Genomic DNA, 23,533 nt, shown 5'->3' with positions numbered 1-23,533 from the left:
ATCGATGCCGGTCTGAGTCAATTGAGCCCCTGAAGGCGTCGAGGGACGGACAAAATTTTGTTGGAAAGAAGGAAAAAAAAATTGTCTGCAAAGACTCGACTCGTCAGAATGCAACCTCGACCAAAGCAGCAGTTGTCTCCGAAACGCACAGAGCACGTTATTTGCACACAGACGCTCTCCTGGTCTTGATTCTATCTTGGCCCCCTGGCAAGCGCGATCGTTGCCCGCAGGCTTTGCTCTCCCATGTCGACCTGCTTAATAGTTACAGTCACCCCCTCGCTCTCGCCCTCACTCTCGCCCTCGCCCTCGCCGTCCCCCACGCTCGCACTGCTAGCTCTCAAATTTTCTCAGCCCTCGGCGAGCGCGCTGCCCAATCTGTGCCCTTGTCCTCAGGACGCCCTGAAGCTGCAGTGTCACATCAGAGTCAGCAGTTTGCGCGAAAGAAAATGGCCGACTGGCGGGAGCGACACGCCAGCGAGAGGGCGACAGGGGCGGCCGCGTCCACACGGGCTTTCTGCCCTGGCCTGTCATCGGATGGCCGTGGGTGAAGCATTCACGGCGGCTCGGGCGTTTCGCTAGCCCCTCGGCCGTTGCCCTGGACTTACAGGCGGCACAGGCCCAGAAACCCGGTGGTGACAGCATTGCGACTTCGTGTCTCGTTTGGGCGGCGGACCGCATCGGAGTCGGAGCCTCTTTGGAGAGGCAATGACATGTCGAGAAAGGCTAGGTCCACAGGGCTGCCATTATCGTTTTCTGGTAACCGGTCCTGGGATCAAGGTGAGCATCGTGCTGAGGTGAGCCTCCGCCACAGACGGTGAGGTTGGGGCCGGATGCAGCAAGGCGGGTGCCCTAGGTAAACCTGCGCATGATGGAATTCCCAGCAGCGAGGCACCTGAGCGGGAGAGCCCTCGCTTCTGGTCCCGTTGCCTGAACCACTGCGTTGGATTCGACTGTGGGTAGACGAAGGGTTCCAGCAAACATTGGCTGCGCCCAAATGTGGAGAGCATGCGCAGAAAGGTCCGCAGGAATGTTTGCGCCATGTCCCGAAGAGCCAGTATCTGTCACGTCCATTTGGTCGACTGCATCAGCCGCCCTCACAGCAGCCTCCCTCTCGCCCGTCTTTCGTTCTTGGGTCGTTTGATGCCCTCCACTAGCCCGGCCGCCCCTGCATCGATGTGAATCAGGGTGCGGCCAGGTGATGGCATGCCGGTCCATCATTATTCATCATTGACACTCTTGGGGATGTGAAGGATGGGGGATGAGCACAATTCGGTGCTGCAGATGACCTGGACGGCCTGGGCCTGCCCACAATGATGCCAATATGCAGTGAAGCCCCGTCCCTCTGTCTTGACATGTTTCTTTTCCGAGTGCTCGTCTATCTCTAGTGCATGTCGTGGAGAAACAGGCTCAGTCCAGGCGAACCTAAGCCCTGTTCGGACTCGAGGTCTGAGGTCTGGTGAGGGGTCCACTCTTCGTGTCAAATGTGGCGCTGGTAGTGTTGCATCCAAACGACTGTCTTATTTTCTCCGCATTCTTAGCGGCTCTCCTTTATTTCAAAAACGGGCGAGAACGATGGAACGGCGTAGTACAAAACAGAGACAAGACTGGTGAATGGTCACAGCTCATGCGCGGCTGACGATCAACGGGTGGGCTGGGAGGCATGGATGGCTCGACGGGTGAAGATGCACGGTATGAGACTGGACGGCGGTGGGTTGTTTGTGTTGGAGTCGGTTGCTTGTCTTGAGACTCGGACGGCGGCATCTTGTGTCACGTTATTTCCTCCCCCGCATTCCTGGCGAAATGACGGTGGAGACCACATCAACAATGGTTCGCATTGAACCAAGCTAAAGCCAGGCGAGCTGCTTTCTTGTTGGCTGCTTTCCGTGTTGGCCCATGTTCCCTCCCCCGGCTTCAGCTTCGGGGGCTTGAAGCATGATACTCATTTGACCCTCTGGGTAGATGGCTTGCAGGGTCTGCTTGGGGATTCCGCACTCCGGCTCTTGTCTTGTTCGTTTGTCGTTGCCCGGTTCGGGGTGCTGGCCATTGCTCCATAAGCGGGCCTGCCATTTGCAATAGAGCGATGAACCAAGGGCTTGATATTCGGACGAAGAAGCGACACATCAGATTATGGGCATCGTCCACGAATAGCAGCAACCTCGGGCGTAACGCTACGCTATCTGGGGACCCGTCGACTATTGAATTTCGACGGCCATGAAGCCGTCCCGTTTCCCTGCTCCCTTTTCCAACTCCATTCTGTCCGGGGGGTTGGCTGCATGGTCTTTGCACAACATTCGCCCAAAAGGAGCAAGGCAGGGGAGGTAAGCAGCAAGCAGCTCGAGCGAAATGGGCGACGTGCATGTCCGAACATGTCAGGGCCGTTGGGGCCATGAGCTTACGGTTTCTAGTTGAGGGTCGATTGGTGGCTGCCTGCATGTGCCCATCACCTTCTTCTCTCTCGGCCCGCGAGCAGAGTGATAGGAAGACCCGGGCAAGGGATTCAGGGTTGTTGCTGGGGCTTGCCTTTGCTGGACGACGATCAAGCACATTGCCCAAGTAGTACCCTTGGAATCTCGGATCCTCGAACGGGGGCTCTTCAAGTCTAACAGACGAGTCTCGCTGCGTGCCAGCATCACTGAGCAAGCAAGCGGACACGCCCTGCACAGATGGACGATGTTCTCCTCGACGTGTCCACAGAAAGACGCGTGGCTTGGCGACCCCAGCTAGCAGCCGGACACCATCGCATCCGACACTGCCATTGCCCAGGGGCCTGCGACGTTTGTTCCCTAGCGGACAGCGCTTACACACCTCGAGAAACGGAGGATTGGTTTTGACACGACAACGGCTGTGATAAGTGACCAAAGTTGCGGGCTGTTTTGCGTGTGTGTCTGCGGGCAATAAACGAGATGTCGCGGATTGCGACGACTATCAAATAGATGGCCCCGGGCTTTGTGCGGGCCATCATATCTGCGTTGCCCGCAACGAGCAACCTGCCTTGGACGTCGTCCGGCGGGAATAAATGCTGCATGACCAGCGGCCAATGCCCCTCGATCCGACCAGGCTACGCAATTGGGATTGGCGAGGCACATCCTCTCCTGTCGTGTTACACGAGCGTCCGCAGTCCCTGCTGTTTCCAGGTGGGCAAGAGACCATCCCCTGGGCCTGTCAACAACGGCAGCTCGGCCAGGCACACTAAGGAATCCCTCGAGGCCTTCGCATACGCAGGTGGCCCTCCGAGAGCTGTCAGCCGGGGTCTAGAGGCCTAGAACTGTCTGGCCCTGCGGTCGACAACGACCACGGCGGCGGCGGCACGGAGGGGGCAATCGAGGTTTGGTGAGGTGTTTAGTCTTAGGTGCACCACGCCAATCGTCCCCGAGTCCGTCTCACCATCGTCGACGATGACCCTGCTGCGCTTGCCTGGCCGCGCCGACGAGATGGAGTGAGGTTGGGGTGTCGCGGAAGGCGAAAAGATGTGCGACGGGGCCGTCCCAACCATTTCCGACTTATCAGCTGCGCCCAGAGACGGCGAGGGTCCCTCTCTGTCTCGGAGTACGTCCTTGATGGACAACACCACCTCGCCGGCCAGCTTTGGTTCTCGGGTGTAGCAAACAACTACCCCAACGGCCACTGGTGTGCAGCTAGGCCCGGCGTGTGCTATAACCTCGCCTCTGCTATTGCCTACTTTTTTTTTTTGTTGCTCACAACGATTCCGAGAGACCCCGCGCCACGGGTCGACGCGAAGTAGCCGCCTACGCCTGAGGCCGTTGCGTGGGTTGGCACGCAGGCCGCACGCACGCGCGCGCAGCTCGTTGCGTCTCGGCGCCGTTGGTCTCGTAAGTCTCGTAAGTCTCGTAAGTCTCAGCTTCCTTCTTTTGCGGGCGTGTTTTCTCCTGTCTCTCATACCGTCTGTGTGGCAGGTTCAAACATGCCATCTGAGAGGCCGGACGCACTCCCCCTCCAGGTCTCATGCTATTGCCCCTTGCGTTGATACCACGCCGAAGTGCAGACAATGTGCGTTGGGATTGAAAACCGAAGCAGCAGCGCCGCCAAGGGAATCTCACCGGTCGGCAGAGGCACGCTTCGAAGCTTCAGCCGTGCTCACCACCAGTCTGCCATGGCGCCATGTGTCGACTTATTCGCCCTCTGCCGTCCGCCCACGTACTGTCCCAAAGGAGAGGGACGCATCTGTGATGGCATGCACGAGTGTGCAGATTCCCGGCCACCACCAGCCGGCGACACCACCATCGTCCCATTGCCCGGAGTAGGGATGAGCTCTACATACACCCTCACGCCGGCCAGCCAGCCAACGTGGTGGTTGCGACCCTCTATTTGGCTGTGCAGCCATCGTCGACCATTCACTCGACGCCAAGCCCCTCAGTCGACCTTCCACGCTGGGTCATTTCCTCGTCGCCACCCAGCTTGCGGGAATTGGGCGCTCAGCTAAGCGTCTCCCTCACAACCACCCTCGCGGTGTCTGCCTGCACCCATCCCCTTCCCAAAATGGCCGCGAAGGTGTGTCCTGGATCTGACCGGGCTGACCGGACACACCGCGAACAGAGGCGCAAGAGGGCTGATGACAGGCGGCGTGCTGATGTCCTAGGGGCAGGAACCCTGGTTCTGGCTTGCCTGGCATGGCAGTCCTCCTGATGAGGCATAACCCCGTTCTCGGCTTGCCTGCGAGCCAGCCTCGCCGGGTATCTCACCCGTATCTTATTGCCCGTGGTCCATTGAGGGAGTCGCAGAGCCAGGTGAGCTGGCCCAGCCCTGGCCAAGGGGGCAGTCATCCCCGGTCAGCGGACCAATGGGCGGGGGTCATCTCGGTCTGACTGGTGATCGTTTCGGCATTTTTATTTTTATTTTTTTCATCATTCGTTTCCTACCGAACCATGCCAGGGGCCCAGGGACGATTCCCTCCGGCTGGCAACGTGCAGGGGGGGGCATCTGGGTTGCAAATCACAATGCCCGGTTGAGCGGCCGCCTGGAGTGATTGAATGGCTGATGGTTCGCGAACACTCGTTCCTTTCCGCATTTGTAAACATCTGCCATGGAGAACCATTCTGTCAGGGCACGTGTTGGCGAGCGGTGATTGGGATGTTAGCAAATTTGCCGGGTTCCCATTTCTCCTCCTGGTAAGGCCGGGACCTGCGCGCGAGCAAACGGCGGAGGTCGACGTCCAATCGATGACCCGCCCATGTCCCGAGCCGCGGGGCCCAGAACGTGGCTTTCTCCCACTCTCCCCCTGTCACGGTTTTTTTTCTTGTTTTTCTTGTTCTTCTTCACCATTGTTAGGGGCCCAATTTGTGCGCTGACCAGTGACAAACGCCCCATGTTCTTCTCCATCGCGGATATGAGGCGGGTTGTTTGCTTCAACTGCTGATCTTGTCCGGATGGGTAAGCACGGCTCTGGATTCTCGGGTTAGGGGCTGGCTGACCACGGCATTGCCTTGAATGGCCATGCCAGTATCATTACAACAAAACAGGACTGAAAATACCCCCCTCCAGTGCAAGGTGCAAGGGATGGAGTTAGCATGGAGGATAAGGGTCTCGGAGTCACCACGCCCAAAGAAACCGGTCTTGGCCCATATCGGCATTTGGATTGCAAAAAACAAAAAGAAAGTGAGTTGTGACGGAGACTGCCGGTGTGATGGGGCACAGACTCAAATCTTCACCGATGAGGGGCCGGGCTTTCTTTTTCGTGTCTGCCGCTCGCCGGCCAGGCGATCTCCGGGGGCGGGATGGTGGCTCCACACCGGTGGGCGTTGGGGGGATGGCCAGCGGGGTGCGGCAACTCGGTCGGAGAGCTTGACGGCGAAAGCTCCGCTCCCTTGCCCCCTCGGTCTGCGGGGGTTCACGTTGGGTGCGGGCGCCCGGCCACAGGCAGCTGTTCTGGCACGCACGCCAAGCTGTCGCGATGGTGGACTCCGCCATGATGCGACGAGCTGTGATGGTTGACGTTATCCAGTTCAGAAGCGGGCTGTGGTGGCAGATGGTCGGTTTCCAGTGCGTTCAGTGCGTTCGAACGGGGCAGACCCAGCAATCGACCGGATCTTGTCTGCATGCAGGTCTAATCGCGATGAAGCGGAGCATGCTTCGTGGGCGATTGGGCCATCTCGGCTGCAGACAGATCGGGAAGCTCGTTTGGCCATGTAGGCATCTCCATTGGCCTCGTCGACACTAGGTCGCGATGGACGATCTGGACGATCAAGGGGTCGCCATCGTACGGATCATAGATTGCGGGCTTGCTTGCTGCAGTGCTGCCGCGCTGCAGTGGTTTGAGGGATCAGACGTCCCTACATGTTGATGAATGTGAATTGCCCCTGTCCGGCTGCGGGGGCTGCAGACATCAAAGCATCACGGTGACGAAACAACAGGAATCCCATCGCCGTGGGTTTCTTGGCCCAATTTGGCAACCGACGAGTCTGCCTGGCCCCGTGGTCAATTGTCAGCATCCATGATTCATGAAGCCATGGTGGGAAAGCTCCCTACAACCCGAGGCCTTTTCCGGGTTTTATGCCAACGTCCCAGCACGATGGTGAGATGGCCTGATGATGTTGGATGACGGGAAGGTCATTTGGCATGTCGCACTACCTCCTTGCCGAGCTGCACCCACAAGGTGTGGTTGGCACCAAACGCGCCACCATCATACAATCCTCGACTGTCGGTGCTTCCAACCATCATTGTCCGTGCTACGTGGAGCTTGAGAGGCCTGCACCTTGGCCCCGAGTTGGATGCGAATCGAAGGAGACGTGTATTGTAAGAGATGGGCTGCAGACCCCACGATCTTGGATCGCTCCAGGTGCAGGTAGTCCTCTCCAATCGCCCTGGATGATGGAGGTAGGGTCAGCGTATACTGATTGTGAATTTGGATACACACACGACTCTGTGGGGCATCGTGAGTCCGTCTCGGGACCCAGTTTGGATCTCTTGAGTCGCAGGGGCTAAGGGGCAGATGGAAATGCGGGCATCACGGGAACCAAGCTGCCCTGTATGTCTGATTCTTTGCGGCAAACGCGCCGCGCCATGGTTCAAAATGTAGTGGACTGGTATGAGAGCGGGCGGCAATGGCGAGAAGTACAGCTGCCTAGAACCAAATCATGGCAGTGATGATATGAAGGTCTACTTTACAAACAATGATGCCCTCGGCAAGTTGGAAGGGCTTTGTGGGCTGTGTCGTAGAGCAGTAAGGGTGCGTGCGGACTGGCTTACACCGCCTACGAGCGTCTGTCTCGATTCGTGGGTAGAGGCGATAGTCGGAAAGGTTTTTCATGTTCATATATCGAGATAAGTGTCCGGCCAGTTTATGATACATCGACCAAGGGTGGTCAACAGACCAGCACGTCTGCTGGTTAATTGTATTCTTAACAAGCGAGACTGCTGTGGCACATTGCAGCCCTTAACTTCATGTTGTGCTTCGCAAACACGCTTGTGGAATGATGTAGTGAAACGTATTGTCCGTTGAGCTGCTGTTCCAGTCAATAGATCCGGACCTCCTTCTACTGACGAGGGCACGGGTTCATATAGCCGCCGTGTAGATTTGGTCTGCCGGTGGTCCGGATTATGAGGGGTTGGCTTGGTGTTGCTCGTGATGTGAATTCGAACCATCGACCCGTGAAGGCTCAAAGGGAACAACACCTTAAGCAAAGCCAAAGAATTAAGACCCGACGTTTTACATGCCTGTTTCTTTGAGACTTTGGCCATCAGAGCCAGCACATATCCGTACACTACCTAGAGGTTCTGCAATTTTCCCATGTCGCGTTCCACCGCGATACTGCGACTTAAACTCCATATCGAGACTGGTTTGCGGGCTTCATACTGATGGCTTCAACGCCTTGATTTCTGAAAGCCCGAGTACATAAGCGGCATCCGGTACGCACAAGTCTCTAGGTGCCATGAGGGGGTTGCAGCAGCTTGCAGAGCCTCACAGTAGGCTCTCTGAGACATTGAAAGCTTATTGTTGTCTGTTTGCAAGATTTTGAGGCGCAATATCCGTTCTACAACGGACTAGGGCATCTGAGTTGAGGTGAAGCTACCCGGGGGGCCGGGCACAACGGTAAGGTACTGCTTTCACAATTACCTTTTTCAACACGAGACGCGGGGGCCATACGGGTTTGCGGTAGTCTGAGCTGACAAGCCGGGTCGTACAAGCAGAACAAAAGGAACGCGCAATCCAATGAAGGTATGGGCGTCGTCCGTCTCACCAACCTGCATTGAAACTCTCCCTGATATCTGGCCAGTGAGAGCGCTGCCAGAACGCTGCCAATAATGCAATCCAAGAAGATGGAAACAGAGATTATACCTGGCGGGCTCTGGTAGGTGTGTAGGGGAAAGAATAACTCCGCGGCCCATGCCAAAACGTCAAACTGGTTACGAGGAGGAGTAATGGGCAATTTCGGCACTGGAATGTCTCTAATTTTTTATTTGTACTACTACCGAGTAACACCTAGACGTCATTGTGATTAGGCAAGCCATCCCATCGAGTAGAGCAGACCACAATGTGATGATTGCAAGGCCCGTATCAGAGCAGTCCGCAGCCCTTGTTTCCGGAGCCTGAAGAGGACTATCAGTACGAGTTGACAGTGAAATCATCGGAATAAGACTGTTCATAGATTCGTGACCGAACACAACCAGTAGCTATCAGTGGTGTTGGCTCACTCGCACAATGTCTGTAAACTCATCATTCCCCGAATCCGGCCTCTTCTCAATTACACAGAACTTCAATTTTACAACGTCCAAGGGCCCAAGAGCCAAACTATGAATATAAGTAGCTCTTCTAGTCATTCCAAATACAGTCCAGGCTCCACAAGGAATATCACATGCTTTTCAAATGGCAAAAGAGGCCAGTCTGCAGTCACTAAACGCCCGTTGGCCTGCATCGGGAAGAGACCGCCTCCAGTTTCGAACCGCAGAGTGGGTAAGAGGGGCACAGGAACCCAGTACATTTCTGACTTGAAGGGTTGTGTTCTAATGCGAGTCTATGCCAGGCATGTGCTGCAGCGATGCGGACGGATGGCCAGCGGTCCCGATTCATAGGTAAAAAGTGTCAACAACCCGTTTTGTGACCATAACCCCAAAGAGAAACCGATGCCCTAGATCCTTCGCGATAACTAATAACAGTCGTCATGCGAATTGTTCGACCACGACACGGAAGTGTCCACCGGCGGATTTGAAGCTCTCTTCACGGTGTGGAGCAATAGGTGGGCGCACACCAGAAGGCGAAAAGGTCGAAAAGGGAGTGTTGCGATTAGGCATGTCGAGTTAGTTCCAACAACTGGCTTTAACTATGCGGACGCTGATTTCTCCATCAAAAAGGACCCGGAAGCGAAATAAATTCATGGAACGCAAAGGTGATGGCGCGGAACACCGAAAATATTCAACGTCTTTTGGGCGTCAGATCTGACAACACAAACGCAACAAACCGTAGTATCTCTTCAGTTATCTCGACAAGAAACCCTCGATACCTCAACGTGCCGCAGTATCTCACAAACAAGCTCATTAACGACTTATACAGTTCTCCCCGCACAATTAAACTTTCAGTGTCTATAGACCCTCGAGGGAGTGGCGTATCAAATGTTAAGCCACACGTAGAATACCATGCCAATTTCACGGATACCTTCAACACAATTAACCGTCTTGGCGTAGCGTTGTTTCGGTCAGTCGGCATAAACCGGTTGTTCTACTTCCTGGGACTCATCTTGCACCCACGAACGGTCGTCAATAGTCCAGAGGTAGGGTGATGAACTGTGAACTATGCCATGTGCTGATTTATGTACATGCACGTGGTCCTCTACATCCTGTTCAGTTTACTTGCCGCTTATCACACTCTGTGCCGAGACAATTTGCCAAACAGCTTCAAGTGCCAACACTCGAAATTGCCATTCCCAAGGCCCCAGGGCAACCCCCATTTCTGATGTTGTGGACAAGTCCCGAGATGGAAGTCATGTCGATGCCGTGTCGTTCAAGCCACACTCACCGCCACAGCACCGATCCGGACAGCTTGCGCCGGTCGGCCCCACACCCCGCGGACCCCACCATCAAAAAACCCCTGCTTCCTTGACCTTTTGGCTCGGGCGAAATTCAATCGAAGCAACTTTTTGCGACGACATACCGCCCGAAAACTCGAGCTCCGCGAACCACGACCAATTGACGAACCGTCGAGCTGCCGCAGCCTATCCGAAGCCACAAGAGAAAAGGACTTCACACGAAAGAAAGAACAAAAGCGCGAAAGGAGCAAACACACCATGGCGTCGGCACAGCAGGTTCTGCTCTCCCCGGCTGAGCTCGCCTACCTCCACTCCTCGCTCTCCCTCACGCCGCCCATCCGGCCCGACGGCCGCAAGGCGAACCAGTTCCGCCCCTCACCGCCGAGACGGGTATCCTACCGGGCACCAACGGCAGCGCGCGCGTGTGCTTCTCCGACGGCACCGAGGCCATCGTCGGCGTCAAGGCAGAGATTGAGAAGACCCGCGTCCCGCCCGGCGCGGAGGCAGACGAGGAGGCGGCGGAGAAGAGGAAAGAAGGCAGTGATGGCGAGGCCAGGGGCAGCAACGACTGGCTCGAGATGACGGTCGAGATTCCCGGCTCCCGAGACGACGACGCGGCGACCGTGTTCCTGTCCAACATGCTCAGCGAGGCGCTGCTCGCCGACGGGGAGTTCACCAAGAAGCTGCGGATTAACAACCGGTTCCACTGGAAGCTCTACCTAGACGTATGTTCTCGTCGTCCTTCATACAAAGCACCGCTAACAGTCGCAGATCCTCCTCATCTCCCCGCCGCTGTCGTACCCCCTCCCCCTCCTCTCCCTCACAACGCACCTCGCGCTCCTGGCGACCCGCCTGCCGCGCCTCAAGTCCGAGGGCGACGAGGACCCCATGTTCGACGACGACTGGGAGGCCTCGACGTTCCTGTACCCGCGCGACGGCAGCGCCCCCGTAACAGGCTCGCGGCCGCCCATCACACTGCTCGTCATCGCCGTCGGCGGCAACATCATTTTCGACCCGGCGCGCGAGGAGCTCGCCGTCGCCGAGTCGGCGCTCGCGGTGTCGGTGGCGGAGGAGAAGACGGCGGCGTCGGCGGGCGGCATGGACGTCGACGGGCGCGAGCTGAAGCTGCTCTCGGTGCGGACGGTCGACCCGCCCTCACGACTGACGGCGCCCGGCGTGCCCAACTCGGCAAACCCCGCCACGGGCCTTGCCGGCACGCCGTCAAAGGCGCCGCCTGCGCCCCCGGCCGGCGAGGACAGGGCGGCGGAGGGCGTGTGGAGGCCGCCCATAGGAGGCACCAAGCTGCACGTGCTCGAGGGGATGATCTCCAAGGTGCTGGAGAAAGGAGGCATTGCGGACGAGGTGCTCGAGGGGATCGCCGCGGTGGACTTGGCTTAGATGCGGTTGGGTATAGTTTACGCTTGCGACACATCAGGATGGCAATGGGGGAAGACAAAAAAGTCATGATACCAATTGGCGGCTCTGGTTTGAGATTCTGGTTGTACATGGTTTGGTGAGGGTATATTACAAATAGGTCTCAACCGATGGTGTTGTACAAGGCTGGCGCATGTTGCACGGCCGACGCTCAAAAGACGCCGAACCACTTCTTCTTCTTCTCCTCGCCCTCCGCAGGCGCGACGGCCTCTGCGTCTCCAGCCACAGGCGACGCCTCAATGGCAGCAGCGGTGGCCGCCTTGTCCTCCTCCGACTCCTCCTTCATGCCGAGGAAGTTGGCGATGGGGTTCTCCTTGTCGAGCCCGTGGACCTTGCGGTAGTACTGGCGCTTGGCGACGTCGTCGGTGTGGCGCGAATGCATGGCAATAGCCTTCTCGTTGCGGTCGCGCTCGTGCAGCTGCAGGACGTGGGCCCACGTGCGGAAGAACTGGACCGGGCTGCTCCAGAACTCGGACGCGGGGGGAAGGAGGTGCTTGAAGGGCGAGGTTTGGCTAAAGTTGAGGACCAACGTCGTGATGGCCAGCGTCGTGAGAGTTCCCTGTAGTCGTCAGTGAGCCGAATCGCCAACGTGCCCAACCAAGCAACACCATGGGCGCCATACCAGTGAGATGAAGAGGTGAACCTTGCGGCTGTTGAAGAACCAGTGTGCCCACGTGCCCTCGGGGGCCATCATGCCGGGGTACTCGCGCGTACGCTGCGCCCGCACCTCTTGCCCGCTGAGGGGGCCGCCGTAGTGTTTCGGGCCGTTCTTCTTGGGCAGCCGGGAGCCGTGGGAGGGCGGGTTGAACTTGGCGGGCTTCTCGAGGATGAGGGGTCCCTTCTGACCCGCACCGGTCGGCTTGGACGAGGCGTACCGGATCGTCCACGCGGCGTTCCGGCGGAGAGCCGCCGCGGCCGGGCGGCCTGTCGAGGTCGCTGCTGCGCGCCACATGGGGCTCAGGGCCGGGAGGAGGAACCTGGGGAGGAGGGTTGTGGCCGAGGTCGTCATTGGGGTGGTATCGCCACTGCAAGCGCGACGGCAAAGTGCTGGATGCAAGTGTCCCGACGTTTGCCGATGGTCAAAGTAAAACCAAAAAAGTAGGTCACCGGACAGCAAGTGTTTAGGCTTTCGCGGTCAGGCTTATGCTTCACGGCGTCATTGAGGCTCTGGCCTGGATCGACGGGATCATCAGGTGCGCGGCTAGCAGAATCGGTCGGGGCTGGAAAAATCGAAGCTCCAGCAGAATTTCTCAGGAACTCTGCGGTGGAGCTGCGACTGGCGGCAGACTGTGAGCCAAGAGGTCGCCGACCTACCCCGTCGCGCATCCGGGCGTTGTACGTACCTGATCTGTACGTGACACCCTTGCCCGTTACCCAGCAGAGACGCCTCCATAATTGAATCTTCAGATTGGCCCGTCTTCATTCGGGCTCTGCAACAAACAGAGGCCGAGGGGAGACCAAGAGCGGAACGTATGGGAACCTTTGGGAATCCCCGTCGAGGCTCGGGAAAACGGGATGGCGGGTTCCCCAGTAAATCTGCTGAGTCTGCAAGAGACCGAGGAAAAAAATTGCTGGACACCGACACAAGCGTCAAGAGGCCCCCGCCGGCCCGCCGTTGGTTGAGTCGTTGACCAGCCAAAGACTGGGAGATGACCAGCCAAAATCACCGAGGCGCAGCGGAGAAAGCGTTGTTCCGGGCTAGTATCCGGTTTTGCCCGGACGAGAGACCCCGGGCGCATGACCGTCTGACCAATGCTGCACGTCTGATTGGCAGCTGCGTCGCCACACCGTGTGGCTTGTGCGCCGCGGAACCCAGGTCAGTGAGCTCATTCCAGGCTTTTCGCGGTCCTTGGCTGGGTGCTGCCAGGTGCCTTTCCGCCGGGTGTTGTCATAACTAAAATCGGATAGTGTCGAGGTACACTCCATGTCGTCTCTTCTTTTTTTTACCTGGCCCGATCCTTTTCTAAAAGTTTTTTTTTCCCTTTCCCTCTTCTCCATTTCAACTCTCAACCACTACAACCTCAACGACCAACCTTGACGACCTGCAAAAGACATTTCTCTTTTGCAACTTTCAGCCGATACCCCTTTTCAACTTCTTTTAATACCCCTATTATCCGTCAAAATGGCTGGTGGTAAGTTATCTCCGCGCGCGCATTCCTTATCCTCTTCGTCGTGGTTGGCGGATCCCGAGAAAACCCCTGGGTGCTTCAGTCGGCCGCGAGCCATTGAGTCGCCAACTCGTTCCTTCTGAACCCGAACCGGTCCGTCTTTGCTTTGCAGGTCGATTCTGCTTCGAAAAAGATCTCGTGCGACACCCTCATCGTCCGCGACCCATTCCTCCGGGCCTCTCCACGTCGTGCGCCATTTTCCTCGGCTTCCGCTCCGAAGGAAAGACAGGGGCAGATGAGCGAGAGACACGGAGGCGTCGGGGCGAGCAACCGCACACCAGCGGGATGAGGAGCGACGCGCTCAACAGGCACCCGGCGGCCTGGGACCTCAACCACGGCGACCAACCTCATCAGACCACGTAACTGACCTCGGCAATCCAGGTGACGCCAAGAAGGGTGCCAACCTCTTCAAGACCCGTTGCGCCCAGTGCCACACCGTCGAGAAGGACGGCGGCAACAAGATCGGCCCTGCCCTGCACGGCCTCTGGGGCCGCAAGACCGGCTCCGTCGACGGTTACTCCTACACCGACGCCAACAAGAAGAAGGGCATTGAGTGGAACGACCAGACCCTCTTCGAGTACCTCGAGAACCCCAAGAAGTACATTCCCGGCACCAAGATGGCCTTCGGTGGTCTCAAGAAGGAGAAGGACCGCAACGACCTCATTGCGTATGTTGACCGACGCCTCGCGATGGCCGTGACCCGCTCGCTAACTGTGCCGCAGCTACCTCAAGGACGCTACCAAATAGACGGATTGACGTGTAACGATAGGATTGCATTAGACGGACTGGCGATTTGCGACGAATTGTACCAATAGACCACTTTAGAACAGTGTGTTTGGGGCTGGTTAATGCCCTTCTACCGCTTGAAAATTCTCCCCTTTCAGACGTTGTAATACAACAGATTTCTTCGCGAACCAAAAACTGCTGCACCAAATCGCCGATCGTGTCCATGATGTCAACCGACGCGCTTCCGAGGCCCGGGGGAAAAAAACCGCTTACTCATGGGTGACTAGTGCGGCCACTCTGTCCCCATTCGCCAGTCAGATGACTCGTTTGGCGTCGATACCCTGGTCGTGACTGGTGGAGCACCGTCATCGCTCACGCTGTAGCCCGACAGGAACATGTCGCTGGTTACAGAACAAGACTTGGCCGACCAGAGCGGCTTCGAGCCTGGAGGTCATGAGCATGCGGCCAGGTGCGGCTCGAGTCGACGCCGGAAAAGTCTCGAAAGCATGATTCGCTGCATGCCCGACTCGCGTGGGTGACTGTCACTTCCCCACTCTCAGTGGTCAATGACTCTCGACCCAATTACGGAGGTGTCGTAGCACTGCACATGTTCTCCGAATTTCTGCTTCCAGCCATATTGGGTGAGCGCAGCGGTGCCAACAAAACAATCACCGACAATCGGCACAGCCATCGTGGATTGATTGGAACGGACCGTTAAGATTGGACCCAGAACGTTGAATCCTCGAAACTGATCTCCCATTCTTCGCCCAAACACTTTGTGTGGCAGGTTGATTATGAGGGGGGGAGTTGGCAAACGTGAGGAACATGTTTTCATCCCAACTTGAGGCCCTGCGTGCCTCTTTCACCCTGTTGATTTTGTAGATAATGAGAGACCGCGAAGTGTCAGCAGTCATGGCATCTTGCCCGGCCCTACAAAACACACCGTCTCCGTCGTCAAGAGTGCCAACTCCCCAGCTTCTCGCCGAGGCAGACTTACCACCGACGAGCGGCCTCTCGCCATGAAGGGACAGCGCTTCGGCGACTCTATGGATAGCACAACGCAGTCGTCAAAAAAGCTTCTAGCTGAGTGACTTGGGTCTGTCGAGTTCCACACACTCCCAAGCCGCTAACCCTAAGTGAAGGCAAAGTCCGTCTTGCGGCGGTGAGGTATATGCATTTGTTCGAGGGACTGTTGTCGGCTGTCGTTCGATAGCGCGCCTCTTAGGACCGCAATACAACTGCTAGAAGGTTTCCACGACGACAAATACCCCCTGGCTTGCTCTTCGTGGCTGCCTGTTTTGGAGCACCGAGGTTTCGACCGTCCAAGACTTGACAGACGTAGAAGCGTTTCCTACCTCCCTAGATGTTGTCCATGATCTCCGTGAAAGCCCTCGCATGTCATATGTGAACACTGCATACCATGTAAACGTCATTGAGAACAAACGTAGCAACAGGATGAGTGAACTGTACTTTTCTCTACTAGTCTATAGTCTAAATCATGTCTGGTGGTGCAACTTGGCCGCCAACCGTCTATATGTCTCCGGGTTCGGCACGCTGGGCTTCGTCTTGCTCATCGCGGCCTCCCAGTCCTCCCTCGTCAACGACGGCTCACCGCCCTCGTACCGTAGCACGCACTCGTCCAGCGCGTTCTTGTACAGCCCGTACAGGTCTGCGCCGCTGAAACCGGCGCACCGCTTGTCTCTTGCAATGGCCTCGATATCAACGGCTCCGTTGCCCTCGGCGCCGCCGATGCCGTTGCGAACAATGGTGCGCAGGATGTCGACGCGCTCGTCCTCTGTGGGCAGATCTACAAAGAGCAGCTTGTCCAGACGGCCGGGGCGCAGGATGGCCGGGTCGATCATGTCGGGCCTGTTGCTGGTGCCGATGACGTACACCTCGCCCCGGTCGCCGGCACCGTCGAGTTCGGCGAGCAGCGCGTTCACGACGCGGGCGCCGGCCTCGGTGGTGGTGTTCTCTCTCTTGGGCACCAGCGAGTCCATCTCGTCAAAGAAGAGGATGCACGGCGCGCACGACTTGGCCCTGGTGAAGAGTTCGCGGATGGCGCGCTCCGACTCGCCCACGTACTTGTTGAGCAGCTCGGGGCCCTTGATGAGAATGAAGCTGGCCTGCGCGTCGTTGGCGACGGCCTTTGCGACGAGAGTCTTTCCGCAGCCGGGCGGGCCGAACAGCAGCACGCCGGCCGGGCGCTGCTTGCCGAACTTCTGGAACAGCAGCGGCTCCTTGATGCGCCGGACGATGGAGACCTGGAACGCGGCGCGGACCGAGTGCAGCGCGCCGACCTCGGACCACGACGTGCTGGGGATCGAGCTGAAGCCTTCGCGGCGCATGTAGGGCGTGTGCTCGGCGATGGCGTCGACAAAGTCCTGCTGCCCGACGTGGATGCGGGTGGGCTCCGTGTAGGACGGGTGCTCGATGTAGTCGTACCACAGACAGGCGTCCTCGAGGTCGCGATCCCAGGGGGCCTCAGACGTCTCCATCCTTTCCGGGAGGATGGTGTTGCGCGCGCGCGCCTGCTCGACGTCCATGAAGCGGTCGCTGGCCTTGCGGTTGGCGACCTGGATGACGGCTCGGATGTCGTCGCCGACGAAGCCGTGCGTGCGCACCGCCAGGGTCTTGAAGTCAACCTCGGACGGGATATCGAGGTCTCGCGTCAGCGCTCGGAAGATCTCCTCGCGGGCGTCCGTGTTGGGCACCTTGACGGTGATGGTCTGCGCGAAGAAGTCGGGCCGCCGCAGCGTCGAGTCGACCAGCTCGAGCTTGCTCGTCGTGCCCACAATCACCACGCGCAGACCCTCCCGCTCCCACTCCCGCAGGCGCCGGAGGCCGAGCTTCAGCTGCGAGATGACCTCGTGGTCGAACTCGCTGTGGCTGTTGCCCGACTTGGTCATGTACTCGTCGAGATGGTCAAAGAGAACAACGCACGGCGCCACCTTCTTCGCCTCGTCCAGCACGTCGGTGAAAATCTTGCTGACCTTCTCGGGCGACCGCGTCTCAGCCAGGTACCGTCCGATGGAGATGACGGGCGTTCGCGTCCTCCACGACAGCGATCGCACGAGCGACTGCTTGCCGGTGCCCGGGGGTCCGGAGATGAGGATGCCCATGGGCTGCTCGCCGAAGCAGGCAAAGTCCTCGGGCTTCCGCGTCCGCGCGAAGACGTAGCGCTGCAGCTCCTCGATGATGCCGCGCACGCCGCCGAGGACGACCGAGCCGGGCGGGATCTGCTCGGGACCGTACTTGCTGGGCTTGGGCGCCTTCTTCGTGACGGCCGCCTGGGCCTCCGAGGCGTCGCCGTGCTTGGACTTGGACTTGGAAGCGATGGCGGAGCCGTCGCTGACGTGGCCGGCGCTGTTGGCGGCCTCGGGCTCCGGCGAGATGCGGCGCTTCTTGGTGCTCTTGCCCTCCGACCCCTGGGCCGTCGGTACCGCAGGTGTGACGTTCCAGTGCTTCGTCATTTGCCTGTTGAGCAAAAAACGGTCTTCTTCCTGTAGGGGGGTTAGAGAGGTGACGAGTGAGCGGATGAACGAGTTGTTGGACAGAGACTCGCCTTGTTCGCTTGTTCGGCCTGCTCCAAGAGGTCGTCGCTGTCCTCGGATTCGGCCTCTTCTTCCTTACGAAAGTCCAGGACGCGTTCTATGGCGTCTTCCAGCGGGCGTCTCTTTTGCCGGCTGAGGCTCGAGTTGGATTTTTTGATGGCTTCATAGACGGCCGTCACCGTCAGCTTTGGCTTTTTCCTCTTTCCGTCACCCCTGTCCTTCTTTGCCGCCCATTCTCCGTCCCTCTCATCCTCCAGCTTTTTTACAATCTGGTATACATCCCGGTCGAGACCGTGACGGAGGCTGATGCGGGCCATCGTGGACGACGGAGACACTGACACTGAGGAGGGACGCTTCTTGATGCGACGCAGGAGGCGAACGTGGAAAAAAAAAAGATTGTAGGTGGGATGTGCGACTCTCGTACTGTGATTGGTTGCAAGCTCTCTTCGCTCCACATTAAATGATGCTGCATGTGGGTTCGGCTTAAGCCTCAGTGAATCCGCGTCAGTCCAGGAATCGTCAATTTCATCTTTTGCATCTTACGAATTTCATCTTCATTGGTGTTTCATGAGCGACACAATTGTAACATCGCGTATTTCGGTCAGAATAAGAACTTCGACAGAGATTCAATGGACGACGATTGTCAGGTTGCCATAATCGCCTCACGGCTCTCATGAGGACCCATACAGTCTTTCACCTGCTGCTGGATAGGATCCACTGGAGGATATCTTATGGGTTGACATGAGATAATACTCATGTTGCCAAGTTATCTGACCAAGAGCTTTCATCCCGCTGGAGGGGATGAGAAGAACAGCTGGAAAGCAGGGTGCAAGACAGCCCGCATGAAACAACACAAACCGAGTCGGACAGGACGTCATGACCGAACTGGACACGTTGTCGGCATGAGCAACAAGCGTTGATGGACACTTTGAAAGCCAGAAGATGGCTTAACCCCTCTACATACGCATCATTCGGCCAACAAGGTCATCACGGATGCAAACGGCTGCAATCTATCTGCTTGATTTGCCTACATGGAAAGCTTTCTACCACTACACTCGGCATGTGGCCGTCGTTGTATAGCTTTTGTTTTGAACTGGTCCTCCCTCGTCGTTGCCTCCGCTCGCCACATGGTGGGATCCCATACCTAGCGCTCTCGAGAGGGCACCGTGGTCACCCCCCTCGCCATTTTCCGTTGCCAGATGAATGAAAGGAAATAAAACGGCCCCGCCCGTGTCAACACCAGGGGGGCCCAACGGCGGCGAAAGGTTATCCTGCAATCGTCATGTCATCTATCCATGGTATCACTACAGAATGAGCGGGCGGACATGGGCCGCAGAGCCAGGGATTGGCGAGTCGTGCTCCAGTCCGTGACGCATGGCATCTGGTCAGAGCCCGTAGAGCTCCCACTCATCGAATTCGGTTCGCTGCCCCCCAGAGCCTCGGGCCGCAGTGCCTGCGTTCTCGAGGTCCCTGGGCGGGGCATACTCGGTTCGCAACTCTTGAGCAAGTCACAACTCGTCGTCCTCCAGCTCGGACGGCTTCAACAGACCGCCGACCTTGCCGCGGCGCTCGAGGTCGGCCGCCTTGGCGTCCCGCTCCTGCTGCTCCTTCTCGACCTGGAACAGCTCCGCGTTGTCGCCGGCGAACTCCTTGAGGGAGATGAGGAAGTCGCGCAGGTTGAGGCGGAACTTGTCGTACTGGGTGTTGAGAGTGAAGAGACCCTCGACAAAGGCCTGGATTTGAGCGCTGGTGGCTGTTAGTGCATGCCGTGCGGCGTCAGGGGCAGTACTCACGGTTGCAGGTTGGGGAAGGCCCCGCGAAGCAGGTTGGCCACAAAGTTGGCGAGGAACTCCTTGTTGGAGGTGCCGGCCGCGGCCTGGTCGGGGCTGTAGATGGGGCCCTGGATCTTGGGCGCGCTTCCGTCGGCGGGCTCGACAAAGTAGAACATTCTCATGAGGACCATGGACTGCGTCTTGAAGCCCGCCTTGTGGTCGTTGTCTGTCAGCACGAAGAAGACGTCCTGCAGGATGGTGATGAAGAACTGCTGGAAGAAGGCGTTGGCCGTCTGGACGTCCGTCTTCTCGGCGATGTTGTTGATGAGCTCCAGGCACATGTTAAGTCCCGCAGCCTCGACGTCACGGTTGTCGTGCTTGAACGCCCAGGAGCATGAGTCGATGACGAACTTGAACTGGCGGTTGTCCAGTTTCAACAGCGCTGGTCAGGTCAGTTTTTGGCCTCGGGGCATGGAAGGCGATGCACATACCAGGGAAGCAGTGGAGGTTGATGGAGCGCAGCAGGTTGAAGAACTCGACGCGGTGCTCGGGGAACTCGGAAAAGTCCTTGTTGATCATGTCCAGCGTGCACTCAAAGACGTTCTCCATGATGTTGGGGACCTGGTCCTCCATCAGGGTGGAGAGCTTGGTGATGATGGCAGACATGGCCTTGAGGACCTCGGCGTCGCGGGCCCCTGGCACGTTGCGGTTGTAGTCGATGAGGATCGACTCCAGCAACGGGGGCACCATCTGCTGGCGCACGGACTGCAGGTCCTCGGCCTTCTCGACGTACGTCTCGACGAGCTTGAGGATTTCCTTCTTGATCGTGCGCAGCCCGCGGACGTGGGGCATCTTGGTAGCAATCTCGCCTGTGACGTGTCAGTTGCGCGCCCTGCACATTCATACGCCTGACTCACCTTGCTTCTGGACGGCCTCGGAGATCAGCTCGCTGGTGGCGCGGTACATCTGCAGCATGTCGAGGAAGATGCGGCCGATCTGGGGGTAGAAGTACGGCCCGATGGACGAGCAGGCCGAGACGTTCGTCTTCATGATGTTGCCAATGACCTTGATGGTCTCGGCGTCCTGGAGGATGACGGGGTTGACCCGGGCCTGCTTGATGATCTCGTCCCACGCCGCGTTGGGGATGGCCATCAAGTCGCTCAGCAGCCGCTCCTGCTGGTGCTTGTTGCCCTGGGCGGCCACCATGTAACCGCAGGCCTCGTAAAAGGTGTGGACCTGCTGGGGCGACAGGTCGCAGGTGATCTTGTGCATGTTGCGCACAATCTCCTCGATGAAGGGCTCCTGCTCGCTAGGCTGCAGAGCGACAAAGTGGCGGCGGCACTGCCTCGCAATCTTAATGAAGGTATCGCAAGCCATGTCCTGGACACCTGCAGCGGGGTTAGTCTACGCGTGACGCGGAGCAAGGGACGCAACCTACCCTCGTGGGACTCGTGCATGAACTCGAAGAGTTTGTTGACGACGGTCTTGAGGAACTTCCAGTGGGCCTTGAGGAAACGGGGGTACTGCCCAACAATGTACATAATGTTGCTGGCAACAACGGCCTTGTTGTCCTTGCCGCGCTTCATCTCGGTGAGGCCCAGGAGGTCCTTGATGACGGTGACGAGGAACCGCTTCTCGGTCTCCTCGTTCATGGCCAGAGAGATGGATCCGATGGCCCAGCAGAGCACGTTACAGTTGTGCCAAGACCATTCCGTGCCGTCGACCTGGCGAGCGAGCTTCTCCGTCATGATGTTCTCCGTGTCAACGACGTCGAGGTGCGTCAGGTACACCAGGCACTCCCTGATGGTCTTGTAGAGCTGCACCGTGTCGCTCTCCTTGACAAACTCGCGCACGATCTCGCCCTCGTCGTTCTCGACGATGAGGACCTCTTCGGGACGGACCATCTTCTCGATCATGACGGTGCGGAGGTTCGACAGCACCTCGTTGTACTTGTGCTTGCGCAGCGGGTAGTTGTTGAGCAGCGTCGGGTTGGGGGCGCCGGCCCCGGACATGCCGCCGGCCATGCCCATCAGGGGGTTGAGCTCGGTCATGGGGAGCTGCTGCATCTCATCGTAGAGCTCGTTGACGAGCTTCAGCCAGTAGTCGAGGGTGATTTTAAAGATCTCACGGTCGTCGATCTGGGATATGCGGATTAGGTAGTAATGGCCGTGGGTGAGGAAGTCCCTGTTGGGCAGGTTCTCGATGAGCTGTGACGGGTTAGCATGGCCGGGGGGACGGGACGGGCCGTGCGCCGACTCACGTTGAGGTGCATGCCGAAGAAGTTGCACAGGAACAGGGCCAGGTTCTGGATGAACTCCTGGTCCCTCGAGTTGCTGTTGGGGTATGTCGACTTGAGGTCGAGGCTGATGGGGATGATGGTGGCAATGGTGGTCAGGACCTCGGTGAACATCTTGACCAGCTGCTCGTCGTACGAATTCGGTTGTCCGGGCCCACCGGTCTGCAGACCGCCAATCTCGGTCAGGCACTGCAGGGCGACGTTGCGGAACTCGGGGACGGGCAAGAACCGTGTGCGCAGCGTGTCGATGAGGGGCGTTTCGAAGATGTAGCCGAGGGGGATCCAGTTGCAGAAGCGCAGTAATGTCTCGAGCGTCTCCTTGACGAGGCTCGGCTGGTCGGCCGTGTTCAGGACCTCCTGGCAGAGGGTGAAGATCTGGGAGAACTCGGCGCACATGGTCGTCTTCAGGTTGCGCGTCTTGGTGGACGTCATCTGCTCGGCCGAGTAGTCAAAGACCTCCTCGGACAGCAGGCGCAGGATGACCATGTTGTTCTCGCAGATGGACAGGCTGGAGTGGCACGACGTGATGATCTCGTTGATGAACGTGGGCCAGTTGTGCGGCCATTCCTGCTTCAGGATCGAAATGAGGACGAGATTGAGCTTGTTCAGCAGCGTCTTCTGCTCCTTCATCGTCTCTTCGGAGCTGGAGCACTGGATGATGAACTGCACGACAAAGTTGCGGATACCTGGGCTGGTCAGTCGCCGTACGGGCGCGGGGTGGGCTGGTCCGCGGACAAACCTTGACACTGGTCTCTTGGGAGGACCTTCCATCTCGTCATGATCACATTGTCAAGCACCTGCAGTCCCAGGACTATAACCGGTCAGCTGTTTTGCATCCCGTAGCGGCGGGGGGGGGCCTCTGCGCCCAACGTACACTTTGTTTGGGGGTAGGTCGCTTCGGCGAGAATCTTGTCGACGAGGAGCCACGAGTCTTGGTCTTCCTTGAACTGCAGGGTGTGCGTTAGGGGCCGGGGCTCACGATCGAGGGGCTGTGGCTGCGTACCTGGTTGAGCGTAGCTTGCGCTTGCTTTTGCTGTATTCCAAAAACCATCGGTCAGCCTCGGCCAGAAATCTCAGACGCATGGGGCGGCAAAACCGCAGCGCACCTGTTCTCCACGGCCCTCGTAGAAGGAGCGGACGATCTCGTCCAGCTCCGGGATCGTGATGGCCATCGCGGGTGGTGCGGTAGGGCGGGCGGGTTGGTGCAAGACAGTCGATCTCGATCGCAAGAGAGGCGGCAACGGGGTGAGGGGGAATCTGGTCGCGGCACTCGTCCCCAGGTGAGGAGAGGGGGAAACGAAAGCGAGAGCGCGGGCGCGGCGGCGGGAGGATATGCGGACGCTACGGCTGGGTGCAGCAGGAGAAAAGGACGAGTTCGTGTGTTGTTCGCAGGGCGAGTTTGTGCAATTGGGAGAGAGAAGCAGAAAATCGCAGGAGAAGTGGGAGGGGAGGAAAGTCTGCCTGGCGTGAAGGCGTGGATAGGTTGGTTATCGAGCAGAGCGAGAGAGGCGGATTGGGATGGCGGGGGACAACCAATTTTGTCAGCCGCCCGCTAAACTCCACCAGCCACAGGTCACCGTGGTATCGATACCTCCCACGCAGACGC

At 58.1% G+C, this 23,533-nt stretch overlaps 7 protein-coding genes across 7 annotated transcripts; 2 read left to right on the top strand and 5 right to left on the bottom strand.

Moving 5' to 3' along the window:
- Nucleotides 1–3,259: 3,259 nt before the first annotated feature.
- ColSpa_09599 (uncharacterized protein) lies at nucleotides 3,260–3,493 on the bottom strand (the record flags this gene model as incomplete). The annotated part of the gene is made up of 1 exon (XM_049275811.1): nucleotides 3,260–3,493. The coding sequence occupies one exon, from the start codon at nucleotides 3,491–3,493 to the stop codon at nucleotides 3,260–3,262; it is 234 nt and encodes a 77-aa protein (XP_049131768.1).
- Nucleotides 3,494–10,235: 6,742 nt separating this feature from the next.
- ColSpa_09598 (exosome complex component RRP42) lies at nucleotides 10,236–11,375 on the top strand (the record flags this gene model as incomplete). Its single annotated transcript, XM_049275810.1, has 3 exons — nucleotides 10,236–10,342; nucleotides 10,393–10,702; nucleotides 10,743–11,375. The coding sequence occupies 3 exons, from the start codon at nucleotides 10,236–10,238 to the stop codon at nucleotides 11,373–11,375; spliced, it is 1,050 nt and encodes a 349-aa protein (XP_049131767.1).
- Nucleotides 11,376–11,562: 187 nt separating this feature from the next.
- On the bottom strand, nucleotides 11,563–12,420 carry ColSpa_09597 (uncharacterized protein; the record flags this gene model as incomplete). The annotated part of the gene is made up of 2 exons (XM_049275809.1): nucleotides 11,563–11,970; nucleotides 12,034–12,420. The coding sequence occupies 2 exons, from the start codon at nucleotides 12,418–12,420 to the stop codon at nucleotides 11,563–11,565; spliced, it is 795 nt and encodes a 264-aa protein (XP_049131766.1).
- Nucleotides 12,421–13,533: 1,113 nt separating this feature from the next.
- On the top strand, nucleotides 13,534–14,326 carry ColSpa_09596 (cytochrome c; the record flags this gene model as incomplete). The annotated part of the gene is made up of 3 exons (XM_049275808.1): nucleotides 13,534–13,543; nucleotides 13,826–14,246; nucleotides 14,302–14,326. The coding sequence occupies 3 exons, from the start codon at nucleotides 13,534–13,536 to the stop codon at nucleotides 14,324–14,326; spliced, it is 456 nt and encodes a 151-aa protein (XP_049131765.1).
- Nucleotides 14,327–15,801: 1,475 nt separating this feature from the next.
- ColSpa_09595 (putative AAA domain-containing protein) lies at nucleotides 15,802–17,778 on the bottom strand (the record flags this gene model as incomplete). Its single annotated transcript, XM_049275807.1, has 1 exon — nucleotides 15,802–17,778. One exon carries the CDS (start codon nucleotides 17,776–17,778, stop codon nucleotides 15,802–15,804), a length of 1,977 nt encoding a protein of 658 aa, XP_049131764.1.
- A 41-nt stretch (nucleotides 17,779–17,819) lies between these two features.
- ColSpa_09594 (uncharacterized protein) lies at nucleotides 17,820–18,176 on the bottom strand (the record flags this gene model as incomplete). The annotated part of the gene is made up of 1 exon (XM_049275806.1): nucleotides 17,820–18,176. One exon carries the CDS (start codon nucleotides 18,174–18,176, stop codon nucleotides 17,820–17,822), a length of 357 nt encoding a protein of 118 aa, XP_049131763.1.
- A 1,191-nt stretch (nucleotides 18,177–19,367) lies between these two features.
- ColSpa_09593 (exportin-1) lies at nucleotides 19,368–23,099 on the bottom strand (the record flags this gene model as incomplete). Its single annotated transcript, XM_049275805.1, has 8 exons — nucleotides 19,368–19,605; nucleotides 19,653–20,073; nucleotides 20,123–20,500; nucleotides 20,549–21,019; nucleotides 21,070–21,838; nucleotides 21,892–22,613; nucleotides 22,802–22,874; nucleotides 23,034–23,099. The coding sequence occupies 8 exons, from the start codon at nucleotides 23,097–23,099 to the stop codon at nucleotides 19,368–19,370; spliced, it is 3,138 nt and encodes a 1,045-aa protein (XP_049131762.1).
- Nucleotides 23,100–23,533: the final 434 nt, after the last annotated feature.

The sequence above is a fragment of the Colletotrichum spaethianum genome (assembly GCF_022836535.1).
Source record: "Colletotrichum spaethianum MAFF 239500 DNA, contig29, whole genome shotgun sequence".
NCBI classification, from domain to species: domain Eukaryota; kingdom Fungi; phylum Ascomycota; class Sordariomycetes; order Glomerellales; family Glomerellaceae; genus Colletotrichum; species Colletotrichum spaethianum.
The sequence above is the reverse complement of the archived record's forward strand: the minus strand, read 5'-3'. Positions and strand labels throughout refer to the sequence as shown.